Raw genomic sequence first — 21,529 nt, 5'->3', positions numbered from 1 at the left:
GCGTACTTTGTCTATTACCGCTATTTTTATTCAACATTTTCCTGGAAGTCCCAGCTAGCACATTAGGGCAAAAAATGAAAGAAAAGATACAATGATCAGAAAAGAAGCAGCAGTAAAAACTGACATTATTTTGCATCTGTGATGACTCATGGTGTATACAGAAAATCCAAAATAACCTAGTTACAATTGGTCAACTTAGCAAGTTTTCCGGATACAGATAAACATTCCCATAAAGTAGCAACAAAAAATTAGAAAATACAAATTAAAAATGCAATAATACACCTATATTCACAAAGAAATAACTAGGAATATATCTAAAGAAAAAATACACGAGATGGGCGGAAGATGGCAGCGTGAGTAGAGCAGCGGAAATCTCCTCCCAAAACCACATATATCTATGAAAATATAACAAAGACAACCCTTCATAGGATAAAGACCAGAGGACACAGGACAATATCCAGACCACATCCGCACCTGAGAGAACCCAGCGCCTCGCGAAGGGGGTAAGATACAAGCCCCGGCCCCGCGGGAGCCGAGCGCCCCTCCCCCCAGCTCCCGGCGGGAGAAGAGCAGGCAGAGCAGGAGGGAGACGGAGCCCAGGACTGCCGAACACCCAGCCCCAGCCATCCGGGCCAGAGTGCAGGGCCCTCGATACTGGGAAAACAGGGCAGCAAGAACAGTGAGCAGGCACTGGAGGCTGGGCGCCAGAGGACATAAGAAAAGGGAGCGGCCATTTTTTTTTTTTGCTGTTTTGTTTTGGCAAGCACTTTTTGGAAGTCTTAAAGGGACAGGGCCCCCAATACTAGGGCAACAGGGCAGCAAGAACAGTGAGCGGGCACCGGTGGCCTGGCGCCGGAGGACACCAGAAAAGCGAGCGACCACTTTTTTTTTTTTTGCTGTTTTGTTTTGGTAAGCGCTTTTTGGAAGTCTTAAAGGGATAGGGACCCCAATACTACGGAAGCAGGGCAGCAAGACCAGTGAGCAGATGCCTGAGGCTGGGGCTGGAGAATAAAGAAAAACGAGCAGCGACCTTTTTTTTTTTAATTAAAAAAAAATTTATTTATTTTTTATTTTAAATTTTTCTTTTTTTTTTTTGGTGGTTGTTGTTTTGTTTTGGCGGGTGCTTTTTGGAAGTCTTAAAGGGGCAGGGCGGGTCACTTAATCCAGAGGTAGGGAATCCGGGATCTCTGGGCACCCTAACCCCTGGGCTGCAGGGAGCAGGGAGGCCCCTTACGGAGATAAATAGCCTCCCAGCAGCTCCTGCTCCAACGCGACTCCACCATTTTGGAGCAGCGGCCCGAGCCAGGCCACGCCCACAGCAACAGCGGAGATTAACTCCATAGCAGCCGGGCAGGAAGCAGAAACCCTGTCTGCGCGCAGCTGCGCAGCACAAGCCACTAGAGGCCGCTGTTCTCCCAGGAGAGGAGGGCCACAAACCAACAAGAAAGGAAGTCCTTCCAGCTGTCACTCGTCCCAGTTCTGCAAACTATTCCTATCACCATGAAAAGGCAAAGCTACAGGCAGACAAAGATCACAGAGACAACACCAGAGAAGGAGACAGACCTAACCAGTCTTCCTGAAAAAGAATTCAAAATAAGAATCATAAACATGCTGACAGAGATGCAGAGAAATACGCAAGAGATATGGGATGAAGTCCAGAGGGAGATCACAGATGCCAGAAAGGAGATCGCAGAAATGAAACAAACTCTGGAAGGGTTTATAAGCAGAATGGATAGAATGCAAGAGGCCATTGATGGAATTGAAATCAGAGAACAGGAACGCATAGAAGCTGACATAGAGAGAGACAAAAGGATCTCCAGGAATGAAACAATATTAAGAGAACTGTGTGACCAATCTAAAAGGAGCAATATCCGTATTATAGGGGTCCCAGAAGAAGAAGAGAGAGGCAAAGAGATGGAAAGTATCTTAGAAGAAATAATTGCTGAAAACTTCCCCACACTGGGGGAGGAAATAATCGAACAGACAACAGAAATACACAGAACTCCCAACAGAAAGGATCCAAGAAGGACAACACCAAGACACATAATAATTAAAATGGCAAACATCAAAGACAAGGAAAGAGTTTTAAAGGCAGCTAGAGAGAAAAAGGTCACCTATAAAGGGAAACCCATCAGGCTAACATCAGACTTCTCGACAGAAACCCTACAGGCCAGAAGAGAATGGCATGATATATTTAATACAATGAAACAGAAGGGCCTTGAACCAAAGATACTGCATCCAGCACGACTATCATTCAAATATGACGGTGGGATTAAACAATTCCCAGACAAACAAAAGCTGAGGGAATTTGCTTCCCACAAACCACCTCTACAGAACATCTTACAGGGACTGCTCTAGATGGGAGCACTCCTAGAAAGAGCACAGCACAAAACACCCAACATATGAAGAATCGAGGAGGAGGAATAAGAAGGGAGAGAAGAAAAGAATCTCCTGACAGTGTATATAACAGCTCAATAAGCGAGCTAAGTTAGGCAGTAAGATACTAAAGACACTAACCTTGAACCTTTGGTAACCACGAATTTAAAGCCTGCAATGGCAATAAGTACATATCTTTCAATAGTCACCCTAAATGTTAATGGGCTTAATTCACCAATCAAAAGACATAGAGTAATAGAATGGATAAAAAAGCAAGACCCATCTATATGCTGCTTACAAGAAACTCACCTCAAACCCTAAGACATGTACAGACTATAAGTCAAGGGATGGAAAAACATATTTCAAGCAAACAACAGCGAGAAGAAAGCAGGGGTTGCAGTACTAATATCAGACAAAATAGACTTCAAAACAAAGAAAGTAACAAGAGATAAAGAAGGACACTACATAATGATAAAGGGCTCAGTCCAACAAGAGGATATAACCATTCTAAATATACATGCACCCAAGAGAGGAGCACCAGCATATGTGAAACAAATACTAACAGAACTAAAGGGGGAAATAGACTGCAATGCATTCATTCTAGGAGACTTCAACACACCACTCACCCCAAAGGATAGATCCACCAGGCAGAAAATAAGTAAGGACATGGAAGCACTGAACAACACAGTAGAGCAGATGGACCTAATAGACATCTATAGAACTCTACATCCAAAAGCAACAGGATATACATTCTTCTCAAGTGCACATGGAACATTCTCAAGAATAGACCACATACTAGGCCACAAAAAGAGCCTCAGAAAATTCCAAAAGATTGAAATCCTACCAACCAACTTTTCAGACCACAAAGATATAAAACTAGAAATAAACTGTACAAAGAAAGCAAAGAGGCTCACAAACACATGGAAGCATAACAACACGCTCCTAAATAATCAATGGATCAATGACCAAATCAAAATGGAGATCCAGCAATATATGGGAACAAATGACAACAACAACACTAAGCCCCAACTTCTGTGGGACACAGCGAAAGGAGACTTAAGAGGAAAGTATATAGCAATCCAAGCATATTTAAAAAAGGAAGAACAATCCCAAATGAATGGTCTAATGTCACAATTATTGAAATTGGAAAAAGAAGAACAGATGAGGCCTAAGGTCAGCAGAAGGAGGGACATAATAAAGATCAGAGAAGAAATAAATAAAATTGAGAAGAATAAAACAATAGCAAAAATCAATGAAACCAAGAGCTGGTTCTTCGAGAAAATAAACAAAATAGATAAGCCTCTAGCCAGACTTATTAAGAAGAAAAGAGAGTTAACACAAATCAACAGTATCAGAAATGAGAAAGGAAAAATCACGACGGACCCCACAGAAATACAAAGAATTATTAGAGAATACTATGAAAACCTATATACTAACAAGCTGGGAAACCTAGGAGAAATGGACAACTTCCTATAAAAATACAACCTTCCAAGATTGACCCAGAAAGAAACAGAAAATCTAAACAGACCAATTACCAGAAATGAAATTGAAGCAGTAATCAAAAAACTACCAAAGAACAAAACCCCCGGGGCCAGACGGATTTACCTCGGAATTTTATCAGACATACAGGGAAGACATAATACCCATTCTCCTTAGAGTTTTCCAAAAAATAGAGGAGGAGGGGATACTCCCAAACTCATTCTATGAAGCTAACATCACCCTAATACAAAAACCAGGCAAAGACCCCACCAAAAAAGAAAACTACAGACCAATATCCCTGATGAACGTAGATACAAAAATACTCAACAAAATATTAGCAAACCGAATTCAAAAATACATCAAAACCATCGTACACCATGACCAAGTGGGATTCATCCCAGGGATGCAAGGATGGTACAACATTCGAAAGTCCATCAACATCATCCACCACATCAACAAAAAGAAAGACAAAAACCACATGATCGGGGGGCGGAAGATGGCGGCGTGAGTAGAGCAGCGGAAATCTCCTCCCAAAACAGCATATATCTATGAAAATATAACAAAGACAACCCTTCCTAGAATAAAGACCAGAGGACACAGGACAATATCCAGACCACATCCACACCTAAGAGAACCCAGCGCCTCGCGAAGGGGGTAAGATACAAGCCCCGGCCCCGCGGGAGCCGAGCGCCCCTCCCCCCAACTCCCGGCAGGAGAAGAGCAGGCAGAGCGGGAGGGAGACGGAGCCCAGGGCTGCCGAACACCCAGCCCCAGCCATCCGGGCCAGAGTGCAGGGCCCTCGATACTGGGAAAACAGGGCAGAAAGAACAGTGAGCAGGCACTGGAGGCGGGGCGACAGAGGACATAAGAAAAGCGCGCGACCATTTTTTTTTTTTTGCTTTTTTGCTGCTTTGTTTTGGCGAGCGCTTTTTGGAAGTCTTAAAGGGACAGGGACCCCAATATTAGGGAAACAGGGCAGAAAGACCGGTGAGCAGAGGACTGAGGCTGGCACCGGAGAATAAAGAAAAACGAACGACCACCTTTTTTTTTTAATTAAAAAAATTTTTTTTTTTAATTAAAAAAATTTTTTTTTCTTGTTTTTTTTGTGGTCGTTGTTTTGTTTTGGCGGGTGCTTTTTGGAAGTCTTAAAGGGGCAGGGCGGGCCACTTAATCCAGAGGTAGGGAATCCGGGATCTCTGGGCACCCTAACCCCTGGGCTGCAGGGAGCAGGGAGGCCCCTTACGGAGATAAATAGCCTCCCAGCAGCTCCTGCTCCAACGCGACTCCACCATTTTGGAGTAGCTGCCCGAGCCAGGCCACGCCCACAGCAACAGCGGAGATTAACTCCATAGCAGCCGGGGAGGAAGCAGAAACCCTGTCTGCGCGCAGCTGCACAGCACAAGCCACTAGAGGCCGCTGTTCTCCCAGGAGAGGAGGGCCACAAACCAACAAGAAAGGAAGTCCTTCCAGCCGTCACTCGTCCCAGTTCTGCAAACTATTCCTATCACCATGAAAAGGCAAAGCTACAGGCAGACAAAGATCACAGAGACAACACCAGAGAAGGAGACAGACCTAACCAGTCTTCCTGACAAAGAATTCAAAATAAGAATCATAAACATGCTGACAGAGATGCAGAGAAATACGCAAGAAAAATGGGATGAAGTCCGGAAAGAGATCACAGATGCCAGAAAGGAGATCGCAGAAATGAAACAAACTCTGGAAGGGTTTATAAGCAGAATGGATAGAATGCAAGAGGCCATTGATGGAAATGAAATCAGAGAACAGGAACGCATAGAAGCTGACATAGAGAGAGACAAAAGGATCTCCAGGAATGAAACAATATTAAGAGAACTGTGTGACCAATCTAAAAGGAGCAATATCCGTATTATAGGGGTCCCAGAAGAAGAAGAGAGAGGCAAAGAGATGGAAAGTATCTTAGAAGAAATAATTGCTGAAAACTTCCCCACACTGGGGGAGGAAGTAATCAAACAGACCACGGAAATACACAGAACCCCCAACAGAAAGGATCCAAGAAGGGCAACACCAAGACACATAATAATTAAAATGGCAAAGATCAAGGACAAGGAAAGAGTGTTAAAGGCAGCTAGAGAGAAAAAGGTCACCTATAAAGGGAAACCCATCAGGCTAACATCAGATTTCTCAACAGAAACCCTACAGGCCAGAAGAGAATGGCATGATATATTTAATACAATGAAACAGAAGGGCCTTGAACCAAGGATACTGTATCCAGCACGACTATCATTCAAATATGATGGTGGGATTAAACAATTCCCAGACAAACAAAAGCTGAGGGAATTTGCTTTCCACAAACCACCTCTACAGAACATCTTACAGGGACTGCTCTAGATGGGAGCACTCCTAGAAAGAGCACAGAACAAAACACCCAACATATGAAGAATCGAGGAGGAGGAACAAGAAGGGAGAGAAGAAAAGAATCTCCAGACAGTGTATATAACAGCTCAATAAGCGAGCTAAGTTAGGCAGTAAGATACTAAAGAGGCTAACCTTGAACCTTTGGTAACCACGAATTTAAAGCCTGCAATGGCAATAAGTACATATCTTTCAATAGTCACCCTAAATGTTAATGGGTTGAATGCACCAATCAAAAGACACAGAGTAACAGAATGGATAAAAAAGCAAGACCCATCTATATGCTGCTTACAAGAAACTCACCTCAAACCCAAAGACATGTACAGACTAAAAGTCAAGGGATGGAAAAACATATTTCAAGCAAACAACAGTGAGAAGAAAGCAGGGGTTGCAGTACTAATATCAGACAAAATAGACTTCAAAACAAAGAAAGTAACAAGAGATAAAGAAGGACACTACATAATGATAAAGGGCTCAGTCAAACAAGAGGATATAACCATTCTAAATATATATGCACCCAACACAGGAGCACCAGCATATGTGAAACAAATACTAACAGAACTAAAGGGGGATATAGACTGCAATGCATTCATTCTAGGAGACTTCAACACACCACTCACCACAAAGGATAGATCCACCGGGCAGAAAATAAGTAAGGACACGGAAGCACTGAACAACACAGTAGAGCAGATGGACCTAATAGACATCTATAGAACTCTACATCCAAAAGCAGCGGGATATACATTCTTCTCAAGTGCACATGGAACATTCTCCAGAATAGACCACATACTAGGCCACAAAAAGAGCCTCAGAAAATTCCAAAAGATTGAAATCCTACCAACCAACTTTTCAGACCACAAAGGCATAAAACTAGAAATAAACTGTACAAAGAAAGCAAAGAGGCTCACGAACACATGGAGGCTTAACAACACGCTCCTAAATAATCAATGGATCAATGACCAAATCAAAATGGAGATCCAGCAATATATGGAAACAAATGACAACAACAACACTAAGCCCCAACTTCTGTGGGACGCAGCAAAAGCAGTCTTAAGAGGAAAGTATATAGCAATCCAAGCATATTTAAAAAAGGAAGAGCAATCCCAAATGAATGGTCTAATGTCACAATTATCGAAATTGGAAAAAGAAGAACAGATGAGGCCTAAGGTCAGCAGAAGGAGGGACATAATAAAGATCAGAGAAGAAATAAATAAAATTGAGAAGAATAAAACAATAGCAAAAATCAATGAAACCAAGAGCTGGTTCTTTGAGAAAATAAACAAAATAGATAAGCCTCTAGCCAGACTTATTAAGAAGAAAAGAGAGTCAACACAAATCAACAGTATCAGAAACGAGAAAGGAAAAATCACGACGGACCCCACGGAAATGCAAAGAATTATTGGAGAATACTATGAAAACCTATATGCTAACAAGCTGGGAAACCTAGGAGAAATGGACAACTTCCTAGAAAAATATAACCTTCCAAGATTGACCCAGGAAGAAACAGAAAATCTAAACAGACCAATTACCAGCAACGAAATTGAAGAGGTAATCAAAAAACTACCAAAGAACAAAACCCCCGGGCCAGATGGATTTACCTCGGAATTTTATCAGACATACAGGGAAGACATAATACCCATTCTCCTTAAAGTTTTCCAAAAAATAGAGGAGGAGGGGATACTCCCAAACTCATTCTATGAAGCTAACATCACCCTAATACCAAAACCAGGCAAAGACCCCACCAAAAAAGAAAACTACAGACCAATATCCCTGATGAACGTAGATGCAAAAATACTCAACAAAATATTAGCAAACCGAATTCAAAAATACATCAAAAGGATCATACACCATGACCAAGTGGGATTCATTCCAGGGATGCAAGGATGGTACAACATTCGAAAGTCCATCAACATCATCCACCACATCAACAAAAAGAAAGACAAAAACCACATGATCATCTCCATAGATGCTGAAAAAGCATTTGACAAAGTTCAACATCCATTCATGTTAAAAACTCTCAGCAAAATGGGAATAGAGGGCAAGTACCTCAACATAATAAAGGCCATCTATGATAAACCCACAGCCAACATTATATTGAACAGCGAGAAGCTGAAAGCATTTCCTCTGAGATCGGGAACTAGACAGGGATGCCCACTCTCTCCACTGTTATTTAACATAGTACTGGAGGTCCTAGCCACGGCAATCAGACAAAATAAAGAAATACAAGGAATCCAGATTGGTAAAGAAGAAGTTAAACTGTCACTATTTGCAGATGACATGATACTGTACATAAAAAACCCTAAAGATTCCACCCCAAAACTACTAGAACTGATATCGGAATACAGCAAAGTTGCAGGATACAAAATCAACACACAGAAATCTGTGGCTTTCCTATATACTAACAATGAACCAACAGAGAGAGAAATCAGGAAAACAACTCCATTCACAATTGCATCAAAAAAAATAAAATACCTAGGAATAAACCTAACCAAAGAAGTGAAAGACTTATACTCTGAAAACTACAAGTCACTCTTAAGAGAAATTAAAGGGGACACTAACAGATGGAAACTCATCCCATGCTCGTGGCTAGGAAGAATTAATATCGTTAAAATGGCCATCCTGCCCAAAGCAATATACAGATTTGATGCAATCCCTATGAAACTACCAGCAACATTCTTCAATGAACTGGAACAAATAATTCAAAAATTCATATGGAAACACCAAAGACCCCGAATAGCCAAAGCAATCCTGAGAAAGAAGAATAAAGTAGGGGGGATCTCACTTCCCAACTTCAAGCTCTACTATAAAGCCATAGTAATCAAGACAATTTGGTACTGGCACAAGAGCAGAGCCACAGACCAATGGAACAGACTACAGAATCCAGACATTAACCCAGACATATATGGTCAATTAATATTTGATAAAGGAGCCATGGACATACAATGGCGAAATGACAGTCTCTTCAACAGGTGGTGCTGGCAAAACTGGACAGCTACATGTAGGAGAATGAAACTGGACCATTGTCTAACCCCATATACAAAAGTAAACTCAAAATGGATCAAAGACCTGAATGTAAGCCATGAAACCATTAAACTCTTGGAAGAAAACATAGGCGAAAACCTCTTAGACATAAACATGAGTGACCTCTTCTTGAACATATCTCCCCGGGCAAGGAAAACAACAGCAAAAATGAGTAAGTGGGACTATATTAAGCTGAAAAGCTTCTGTACAGCAAAAGACACCATCAATAGAACAAGAAGGATCCCTACAGTATGGGAGAATATATTTGAAAATGACACATCCGATAAAGGCTTGACATCCAGAATATATAAGGAGCTCTCACGCCTCAACAAACAAAAAACAAATAACCCAATTAAAAAATGGGCAGAGGAACTGAACAGACAGTTCTCCAAAAAAGAAATACAGATGGCCAACAGACACATGAAAAGATGCTCCACATCGCTAATTATCAGAGAAATGCAAATTAAAACTACAATGAGGTATCACCTCACACCAGTAAGGATGGCTGCCATCCAAAAGACAAACAACAACAAATGTTGGCGAGGCTGTGGAGAAAGGGGAACCCTCCTACACTGCTGGTGGGAATGTAAGTTAGTTCAACCATTGTGGAAAGCAGTATGGAGGTACATCAAAATGCTCAAAACAGACTTACCATTTGACCCAGGAATTGCACTCCTAGGAATTTACCCTAAGAATGCAGCAATCAAGTTTGAGAAAGACAGATGCACCCCTATGTTTATTGCAGCACTATTTACAATAGCCAAGAATTGGAAGCAACCTAAATGTCCATCAATAGATGAATGGATAAAGAAGATGTGGTACATATACACAATGGAATACTACTCAGCTATAAGAAAAGGGAAAATCCAATCATTTGCAGCAACATGGATGGAGCTGGAGGGTATTATGCTCAGTGAAACAAGCCAAGCGGAGAAAGAGAAACACCAAATGATTTCACTCATCTGTGGAATATAAGAACAAAGGAAAAACTGAAGGAACAAAACAGCAGCAGAATCACAGAACTCAAGAATGGACTAACAGGTACCAAAGGGAAAGGGACTGGGGAGGATGGGTGGGTAGGGAGGGATAAGGGGGGGAGAAGTAGGGGGGTATTAAGATTAACATGCATGGGGGGGTAGGAGAAAAGGGAGGGCTGTACAACACAGAGAAGGCAAGTAGTGATTCTACAACATTTTGCTATGCTGATGGACAGTGACTGTAAAGGGGTTTATAGGGGAGACCTGGTATAGGGGAGAGCCTAGTAAACATAATATTCGTCATGTAAGTGTAGATTAGTGATAGCAAAAAAAAAAAAAAGGGCAGTTCCTGTGTGGTAACCTCCAACGAGTTCTACACAAGGGTATAAAGGGCATATAAAAGTGTAGGCAAAGGGTCTGTTTGTGTTTATACAGAGGATCAAAGCCTAATTGGGCTACCCCGAAAATGAACTAAGATACGATATGAAAAAGAACTTCCAACATCTGCACCCTCTGGAAGACTCATGCCAGAAGATGATCATCAAAAAACCCCAACAAAGATCCACGCACTGCTACAGCTGTAGATGCACTCATCCCACCAGTTCCTGGACCTGCCATGGGAATGAGGAAGGAGATATCTAAGCTGGCCTGTGCATACAGTAAAACAACAAAATTGGACTGGATCTATACTGTTGGAACTCAACCAAGATTTTGGAGAAGTGCAAATTGTAGCGCTCCAAAGTCTTACAACTACAAACTATTTATTGTTAAAAGAACATATGGCATGTGAACAGTCCCCAGGAATGGGTTGTTTTAATTTGTCTGATTTCTCTCAGACTGTTCAAGTTCATTTGGACAATATCCACCATATCATAGATAAGTTTTCACAAATGCCTAAGGTGCCTAACTGGTTTTCTTGGTTTCACTGCAGATGGCTGGTAATTACAGATATGCTTTGGTTATGTAACTATACTCCTATTATGTTAATGTGTGTGTGCAATTTAAGTAGTAGCTTAAAACCTATACATGCTGAAGTTACTCTACAAGAAGATATATCAAAGAAATAATCAATCTTCCCATGTTTTCTTCCGCCTGCTACTTCTATAGCTTTTCTTCTTCCTTCCTAATTACAACCCTTAAATAGAATTCGTGCCTCATATCAAATTTACCGAGTATCATAATTCTTCCAAGTGGTAAAGATACCTCAAGACAAATGCTGGGCATAGAAGCCACAGGGCATAAATATGCAAAGAAGTAAAAAGTTAACTTTTTCAAACAATAAGGCTTCTCTCTCACTTACCAACTTCACATTTCCCTGTATGGCCCCGGAAGATGACTGGTTAGCCAGAGACGGGTAAGATTCCTCAAGGGAGGAACAACCTAAGACAGGCACAGTCGCAGGGGGGCCATCAGGTGAGAAATTGGGGATCAACAGAGGTGAGGCTTAGAACCTCACCCCCCCGTTCTGAGAGAAATCTTCTGCATACGTGGATGTTTTATTGCCCTGGTCTAGCTTGGATTAACACATAGTCTACAGGCACACACCTGATCATCTACATGTGCTCTCTTACAACACTAAACTATGTTTTCTACCTTTATCTTGTATCTACCTACCACTTCAGCATTTTATTAAAAATAATAATAATAAAGAGAGAAATGTGGTATCCACATATAAATCAAGTATAAAAACCAAATGAGTATTCATATTTGAACTGTTTATAGTTCATAATGCATGAGCAAAACCGAAAGTTTCTGTGATGACTGCCCTTGTACTGTTCACCATGTAACTTATTCATTATGTAAGAATTTGTTCTACATGTAAGAACTTGTTCGTTATGCCTCAGAAGATTGGAGACTGACGAAAATTAGGCTTGGGGTGGAATAATGATTGTGCATTGAGCATTGACTCCCCTATACAGAATTTTATTGTCGTTAACAACCATTTGATCAATAAATATGAGAGATGCCCTCACAAAAAAAAAAAAAAAAAAAAAAAAAAAGGACAGACTTCCAACGGTAAAATAAATTAGTAACCGGGATGTAAGGTATAGCATAAGGAATATAGTCAAGATATTGTAACAGCTTGGTAGGGTGATAGCTGGAACCTAGAATTATGTATATAAATGTTCTACCACTGTGTTGTACACTTGAAACTCATGTAATGTAATAGTGTGTGTCAACTACCCTTCAATAAAAAATAATTATTAAAATTAAAAAAAAAAAAAAAAAAAAAAAAAACCACATGATCATCTCCATAGATGCTGAAAAAGCATTTGACAAAGTTCAATATCCATTCATGATAAAAACTCTCAGCAAAATGGGAATAGAGGGCAAGTACCTCAACATAATAAAGGCCATCTATGATAAACCCACAGCCAACATCATACTAAACAGTGAGAAGCTGAAAGCTTTTCCTCTGAGATCAGGAACTAGACAGGGATGCCCACTCTCTCCAATGTTATTTAACATAGTACTGGAGGTCCTAGCCACGGCAATCAGACAAAACAAAGAAATACAAGGAATCCAGATTGGTAAAGAAGAAGTTAAACTGTCACTATTTGCAGATGACATGATACTGTACATAAAAAACCCTAAAGACTCCACCCCAAAACTACTAGAACTGATATCGGAATACAGCAAAGTTGCAGGATACAAAATCAACACACAGAAATCTGTGGCTTTCCTATACACTAACAATGAACCAACAGAAAGAGAAATCAGGAAAACAACTCCATTCACAATTGCATCAAAAAAAATAAAATACCTAGGAACAAACCTAACCAAAGAAGTGAAAGACTTATACTCTGAAAACTACAAGTCACTCTTAAGAGAAATTAAAGGGGACACTAACAGATGGAAACTCATCCCATGCTCGTGGCTAGGAAGAATTAATATCGTCAAAATGGCCATCCTGCCCAAAGCAATATACAGATTTGATGCAATCCCTATGAAACTACCAGCAACCTTCTTCAATGAACTGGAACAAATAATTCAAAAATTCATATGGAAACACCAAAGACCCCGAATAGCCAAAGCAATCCTGAGAAAGAAGAATAAAGTAGGGGGGATCTCACTCCCCAACTTCAAGCTCTACTATAAAGCCATAGTAATCAAGACAATTTGGTACTGGCACAAGAGCAGAGCCACAGACCAATGGAACAGACTACAGAATCCAGACATTAACCCAGACATATATGGTCAATTAATGTTTGATAAAGGAGCCATGGACATACAATGGTGAAATGACAGTCTCTTCAACAGGTGGTGCTGGCAAAACTGGACAGCTACATGTAGGAGAATGAAACTGGACCATTGTCTAACCCCATATACTAAAGTAAACTCAAAATGGATCAAAGACCTGAATGTAAGTCACGAAACCATTAAACTCTTGGAAGAAAACATAGGCAAAAACCTCTTAGACATAAACATGAGTGACCTCTTCTTGAACATATCTCCCCGGGCAAGGAAAACAACAGCAAAAATGAACAAGTGGGACTATATTAAGCTGAAAAGCTTCTGTACAGCAAAAGACACCATCAATAGAACAAAAAGGATCCCTACAGTATGGGAGAATATATTTGAAAATGACACATCTGATAAAGGCTTGACGTCCAGAATATATTAAGAGCTCACATGCCTCAACAAAGAAAAAAGAAATAACCCAATTAAAAAATGGGCAGAGGAACTGAACAGACAGTTCTCCAAAAAAGAAATACAGATGGCCAACAGACACATGAAAAGATGCTCCACATCGCTAATTATCAGAGAAATGCAAATTAAAACTACAATGAGGTATCACCTCACACCAGTAAGGATGGCTGCCATCCAAAAGACAAACAACAACAAATGTTGGCGAGGCTGTGGAGAAAGGGGAACCCTCCTACACTGCTGGGGGGAATGTAAGTTGGTTCAACCATTGTGGAAAGCAGTATGGAGGTACATCAAAATGCTCAAAACAGACCTACCATTTGACCCAGGAATTGCACTCCTAGGAATTTACCCTAAGAATGCAGGAATCAAGTATGAGAAAGATCAGTGCACCCCTATGTTTATCGCAGCACTATTTACAATAGCCAAGAATTGGAAGCAACCTAAATGTCCATCGATAGATGAATGGATAAAGAAGATGTGGTACATATACTCAATGGAATACTACTCAGCCATAAGAAAAGGGCAAATCCAACCATTTGCAGCAACATGGATGGAGCTGGAGGGTATTATGCTCAGTGAAACAAGCCAAGCGGAGAAAGAGAAACACCAAATGATTTCACTCATCTGTGGAATATAAGAACAAAGGAAAAACTGAAGGAACAAAACAGCACCAGAATCACAGAACTCAAGAATGGACTAACAGGTACCAAAGGGAAAGGGACTGGGGAGGATGGGTGGGTAGTGAGGGATAAGGGGGGGGAGAAGTAGGGGGGTATTAAGATTAGCATGCATGGGTGGGTAGGAGAAAAGGGAGGGCTGTACAACATAGAGAAGGCAAGTAGTGATTCTACAACATTTTGCTATGCTGATGGACAGTGACTGTAAAGGGGTTGATAGGGGGGACCTGGTATAGGGGAGAGCCTAGTAAACATAATATTCGTCATGTAAGTGTAGATTAGTGATACCAAAAAAAGAAAAAAAAAAAAAAAGGGCAGTTCCTGTGTGGTAACCTCCAATGAGTTCTACACAAGGGTATAAAGGGCATATAAAAGTGTAGGCAAAAGGTCTGTTTGCGTTTATACAGTAGATCAAAGCCTAATTGGGCTACCCCGACAATGAACTAAGATACGATATGAAAGAGAACTTCCAACATCAGCACTCTCTGGAAGACTCATGCCAGAAGATGATCATCAAAAAACCCCAACAAAGATCCACGCACTGCTACAGCTGTAGATGCACTCATCCCACCAGCTCCTGGACTTGCCATGGGAATGAAGGAGATATCTAAGCTGGCCTGTGCATACAGTAAAACAACAAATTTGACTGGATCTATACTGTTGGAGCTCAACCAAGAATTAGGAGAAGTGCAAATTGTAGCGCTCCAAAATCTTACAACTACAGACTATTTACTGTTAAAAGAACATAAGGGATGTGAACATTCCCCAGGAATGGGTTGTTTTAATTTGTCTGATTTCTCTCAGACTGTTCAAGCTCAGTTGGACAATATCCATCATATCATAGATAAGTTTTCACAAATGCCTAAGGTGCCTAACTGGTTTTCTTGGTTTCACTGGAGATGGATGGTAATTACAGGTATGCTTTGGTTATGTAACTATACTCCTATTATATTAATGTGTGTGCGCAATTTAAGTAGTAGCTTAAAACCTATACATGCTGAAGTTACTCTACAAGAAGATATGTCAAAGAAATAATGTCTTCCCATATTTTCTTCCACCTGCTACTTCTATAGGTTTTCTTCTTCCTTCCTAATTACAACCCTTAAATAGAATTCATGCCTCATATCAAATTTACCGAGTATCATAATTCTTCCAAGTGGTAAAGATACCTCAAGACAAATGCTGGGCATAGAAGCTACAGGGCATAAATCTGCAAAGAAATAAAAAGGTAACCATTTCAAACAATAAGGCTTCTCTCTCACTTAACCAACTTTACATTTCCCTGTATGGCCCCAGAAGATGACTGGTTAGCCAGAGACGGGTAAGATTCCTCAAGGGAGGAACAACCTAAGACAGGCACAGTCACAGGGGGGTCATCAGGTGAGAAACTGGGGATCAACAGAGGTGAGGCTTAGAACCTCACCCCCCCTGTTCTGAGAGAAATCTTCTGCATACATGGATGTTTTATTGCCCTTGTCTAGCTTGGATTAACACATAGTCTACAGGCACACACCTGATCATCTACATTTGCTCTCTTACAACACTAAACTATGTTTTCTACCTTTATCTTGTATCTACCTACCACTTCAGCATTTTATTAAAAATAATAATAATAAAGAGAGAAATGTGGTATCCACATATAAATCAAGTATAAAAATCAAATGAGTATTCATATTTGAACTGACTGTTTGTAATTCATAATGCATGAGCAAAACCGAAGGTTTCTGTGATGGCTGCCCTTGTACTGTTCACTATGTAACTTATTCATTATGTAAGAATTTGTTCTCCATGTAAGAACTTGTTTGTTATGCCTCAGAAGATTGGAGACTGACGAAAATTAGGCTTGGGGTGGATCAAAGATTGTGCATTGAGCATTGACTCCCCTATACAGAATTTTATTGTTGTTAACAACCATTTGATCAATAAATATGAGAGATGCCCTCACAAACAAACAAACAAACAAAAAAAAAGTACACACTTCCAACGGTAAAATAATAAGTAACCGGGATGTAATGAATATAGTCAAGATATTGTAACAGCTTGGTATGGTGATAGCTGGTACCTAGAATTGTCATGTATATAAATGTTGAATCACTATGTTGTACACCTGAAACTAATGTAATATAATACTGTGTGTCAACTACCCTTCAATAAAAAATAATTATTTTCCAAAAAAAAAAAAAATACACAAAAGCTTACCCCTGAAAACTGTTAGAACGCTTAAAAACATTTATTAAGACTTAATAAATGAGCTAGTCTGAGCTGGAAGACGTGAAACTATCAAACTGTCAATTTTCCCCAAACTGATTTACAGATTTAATGCAATCAGAATATCAGGAGATTTTATTTATTATTTATTGGTAAAAATTTACAAGCTGATTCTAAAATTTATATGGGTGTTTGAAGGGCCTAAAATAGCCAAGGCAACTTTGAGGGAAACAAAGCTGGAGGACCTAAAAAACAAGCACCAGGACTATCTGAGAGACTCTGTATGATCTGGCCACTGAAAATTTCATCCCAGGCCCGAAGTACCCGTTCACTTATTTGCTAGTTTAATTAATTTTTCCTACAAATGTTTATTTGAGATCTCCATAACATAACTTCTTACAGTATTGCTTTAAGTGATATTTAAAAAGCTTATTTATAATACTCCATGAGTAACTGTTTTACTTCTGTCAAAATTTTTTTTTAAACCAATTTTTCAGGTGACTTCCAAAATAATAAGAAACTAATATCTTGAGGTTCATAAAGGCTAACGTAGCTTCTCCAATAAACACTGTATTTTTCAAAAATAATTGAGAGTACTTCATATTCTGAGAAACTCTGTAAGGATTGAGTATAACACAGATCCTTTGCTGAGGATTTTTGAGGAAATCTTATTAGATATTAAATGGACATATATAGTATGTGAATACTAGAACAAATGGACATCTGCTTAACTCTTTACAGAGAAACATCCCAGTATGTAAAATTAAATATATCGAACATTTGAGTCCTTGCGTAATGGCAAACAAAAAGCAAAATAAAACTTTAGCCAATCTCTCAACTCAACTAAACTAATATTCCATAAATGAAAAGGGCAATTCAGAATACATAACAACATATAGAACAACATACACAGTACTTTTTTTATGAAACAATTCCCATATTTATAAATAAGTGACAGAAACCATAAATATTCCTCTTCTAACACAGATCAACTATAAATCCCACCAGCCTTTTAAACTCCGTTATTATTTGCTCTGTTTAACTGCCAGTTAAGACCTCACAAATACAAAGGCAACTGTTCACAGACCAGTATTTCTTGGCCTACTCCAGAAAGTTTGTTTGATACACTGGAGGTTTCTGCCTGTTTTGAAGCTTGTGGCCTGAAATTACTTTTCTTCCTGGCAGTAACACTAAGTCCAGCAATATTTTTAACATTAAAAATATCTCTCTCACTGCATTACTTGAAATTTCTAAACCAACTGTTTTATTTTATACTCTAACTTTAAATAATTCATTTCTTAGTGAGAAAATTCCAGTGTCTAAGCTAGCTCCATTTGAACTTTATGCTGAATACATAATATAGACTTTTGTAGAAATTTTTCTTTTGGCTTTGTTAAGCGTCATAAACACCAATTCAGGACACCTTATAATTATCTTACTAAAATCTGGAGGAAAGTCGTTTACAGTAACTCAGGAGTATCTTACAATATTAGAGCTGGCTTGGAGTCCACATACCTCTAAGAAGAACCACAACCCAAACCAACCAAGACACAGGTATTTATCCTAATTATTTATTCATCTGCATGTCTTTGGTAGTACTTTAACAACCCAAATTTGTTTAACTATGTTATCATTTAGGACTTGTTTCTGTGAATCATGGATTAAAAAAAAACTAAAATAAATGTTACCATGAAAAACTGTATGCTCTCACACAGTTCACAACCTGTTTCAACAGGTTCTTGACTATTTCTGGGTTATCTTTAAAGAGCTAATATGATCACAGATATTAGATACATGCTAATGGATATATGTATAAACATGAAGCATTGTATAACTATGTAAAGTTTCCCTGGATATTAAATTCTTCTGAATGTATTATTATAAATTCTGAAACATGTCACCTAAGTCCTAAATATAATTTTCAACTAAATTAGCTAAATAAACTCATTTCACTCTTTGCCTATTGTATCACAGACAACAATAAAAAGACATAAGTTCAGTTCCTTGAGGCCACAGAACACAAGTATTTTAAGAAGAAGGGGAGATTTAGGAAGATTTAGGACTTACATTTAGAAAGGGAAAAATATCTCAATTCCCCACCATTCCAGTGGTTCATTGTAGATAGGCTATCAGTCAGTCACCTAGGGCACTTAAAAAAATTCAGATTTCTGAAAATGGTGGTCTTAACATGTGCTTATCTTTAAAATTCCTCTCCAAATCCTAGTAAAAAGACAAATTAAGAAATAAAAAAAAGGTATGTACCCACAAGAATAAAAAGAGTACGAAAGAAGACAGTAGGTGATAAGAGATGCTGGTAACATTTTGGAAAACAGAAAGTGAATGGAGAAGAAGTAACAAACATTTAGTAGGCTAGAGAAGGTACAAACCTTAATGTTTATTGAGAGCAGGGAGGTTATCCATAAAATCCTACAAAGGATCAGGAATTTGAAGTAACTATGAAAATGTCAGTGAGGAATGGGACTAAACACAAAAAAATGTAAAAATCTGTATAAGAAGTAATTAGAGCTTAAGATCCCTAACCCTACTCCACACAATGAGGGCACTACCCCTCTCCAATTCAACAGGAGATGGGGAAGGTTTACTTTCTGGAGAAAATGAACCCATGAGGTTCTAGGAGGAGTATGTGAAAAATGTCTACTCTTTTGATGGTACTGCTGTTAAATGCAGTGTGTTTAGCAATAGAAGGAAAAACAGAAAAGATGTTTAATTGCATCTATTTCACTAAGCCTATTACAAATTATGGTTCTTCAACCATATTCTTCAAACTCCTTTCTAGAAAACTACTGAAATGGTAGAACTTCTTATAAATCTCTTGTATGAGAGAAAATTTCAATTCCCTACTCCTCAAGTCTTATTTGTTAAAGCAAGTTTTGGCAACCTACATAGCAGTATGGTGTGATAACTGAGATCCTGCAACAGTCTGGGCCAAGAAGTTATAAACACTTTAACTGGGTACCAAAGGAAATGTCCATATGCAATTAATTCTAATAACAGCACCCTTCCCTTTCTTTCCCTTGTCACTACCTCCATAACTATTTTCCTAAAAAAAACCCACAAATTTTATTCTTCTTGTGTACTTATCAAAGAAAATGTGTGAGAAAAACAAAATGATTCATATTAAGTTATTCTAGACTACAAACACCTGCCTCTGCAGCCCTTGGATAGCTTGGACTTTTTGCATTGTTTTAATAACTTTCTGTACTATAAATATTGAAAGACTTTAACAATCTGGAAGAGAAGGGAAAAAGAGAACATAGAACACATACATAAAAGTATACCATTATTATAAATCCAGAGAAATTTACTACATCCTTAAAGCACTGAGTATTATACCAGCTAACACTCTGATTCTCTGTAAGAGAATCCTCTTGATAAAATACATCTAACATTAAGCTATTACTTACTCATTGGATGCATTTACCAGGGGAGTAATATGTGCCATTGCTCCAAGGACACCCAATACCATCCCTCCATGTCCTGTTTTTTTGCTACTCCTAACCACCAAGTCTGAAAGCACAGATCAAGGTCACAGACCTTCTCCCTCAGTCACATCAGAACGGTCCAATCTGGCTTCTTTGTGTTGTCCTTCTGCTACCTTTACAGCAACAGCTCGGCAAATGGCCCCAAACTTCCTATCCAGAGAGCGAACCCCTGCCTCTCTGGTATACCTGTCATCAAAGAAAAGTTTTTTATTTTTGGCTAAAAATCATCTGTAAAAATAGAAGTAATATGATTAAAAGTTATACTAAAGAAACAGCATACAAAGTACATTGTATTTTCTTAAATATTAATTTCATCACATTAAAAATTCCTCATTATTATTTCCTAAATATTCAGATATATTTTCAGCTACAACTTTTCCCTTTATACAGATTAACTTGAACCAATACTCTATACTAAAAAACAAATCCTTGATTTATTTATATTGCAAACATAAATTCAGTAGCACATCAAACATTTTATTCCTTCATGATACATATGAGCTTTCTTAGAAAAAACTGTCAGTTTAAGAAAATTTTAGATAAATTTATACTTGAATACTGCTAAAAGAATCAGAAAAAAACTTTTTTCCAACTAAAGTAAAAATCTGAGGCAGAAATCTAGTTTTTACTAGGAACAGTGCTAATCCCTTCCATTCAGTGTATTTTCATTGTAGAGATCTCTAAAAAAAGAAGGCATGTATGCTTAGTGATGCAAGCATAGTGATTTTGTGAAAAAGACTCTAAATGTGATTAAGCAGAGTTTCTAAAAAACTTGTTAGACTTAAACTCCATAAGCTACTTCATAAACCATTGTGTAATACAACTTTTTTGGCCACCCAGCTTTGGATGGATTTAAATGGGCAGCATTAGGCAGAGAATGCAGTTTTATCCGAAAAACTGGATTTAATTAGGCAGTCAGACAAATATTCTAGATTTCAGAGAAGCAGATTTAAAAGTTCGGAGTAAAGACAAATAACGCTCTTGGCTAACCACTAATGTAAAACTCTTCAATCAAAGGGATAGGAAAACATAAGAATAAAGTCTGGATTATACAACTGCATATAATTTCCCTAAGGAAGAAAGCAGGGAGGAATCTTAAAAATAAACAAACCAATATGTAGCAACAAAAACCAAAATCCAATTTTGCTTTCTAGAAACTCTCGGATCAGCTCAGATTGAATGGTGTGAACAAAAGGAAAAGGGACTCAGGGAGCTTATGGAGGAATGACATGAACATGCAGAAATG

General features: G+C 38.8%; 1 protein-coding gene across 1 annotated transcript in view; it reads right to left on the bottom strand.

The window, feature by feature from the left end:
• LONP2 (lon peptidase 2, peroxisomal) overlaps nt 1–21,529 on the bottom strand; it is a 124,800-nt gene that overhangs the window by 29,253 nt on the left and 74,018 nt on the right. Inside the window, exon 11 of the mRNA XM_036932533.2 lies at nt 20,336–20,469. Coding sequence (XP_036788428.1) covers nt 20,336–20,469 — 134 coding nt within the window. The remainder of the gene's footprint in view (nt 1–20,335; nt 20,470–21,529) is intronic.

This window comes from Manis pentadactyla, chromosome 15 (genome assembly GCF_030020395.1).
Source record: "Manis pentadactyla isolate mManPen7 chromosome 15, mManPen7.hap1, whole genome shotgun sequence".
Taxonomy (NCBI): Eukaryota; Metazoa; Chordata; class Mammalia; order Pholidota; family Manidae; genus Manis; species Manis pentadactyla.
The sequence above is the reverse complement of the archived record's forward strand: the minus strand, read 5'-3'. Positions and strand labels throughout refer to the sequence as shown.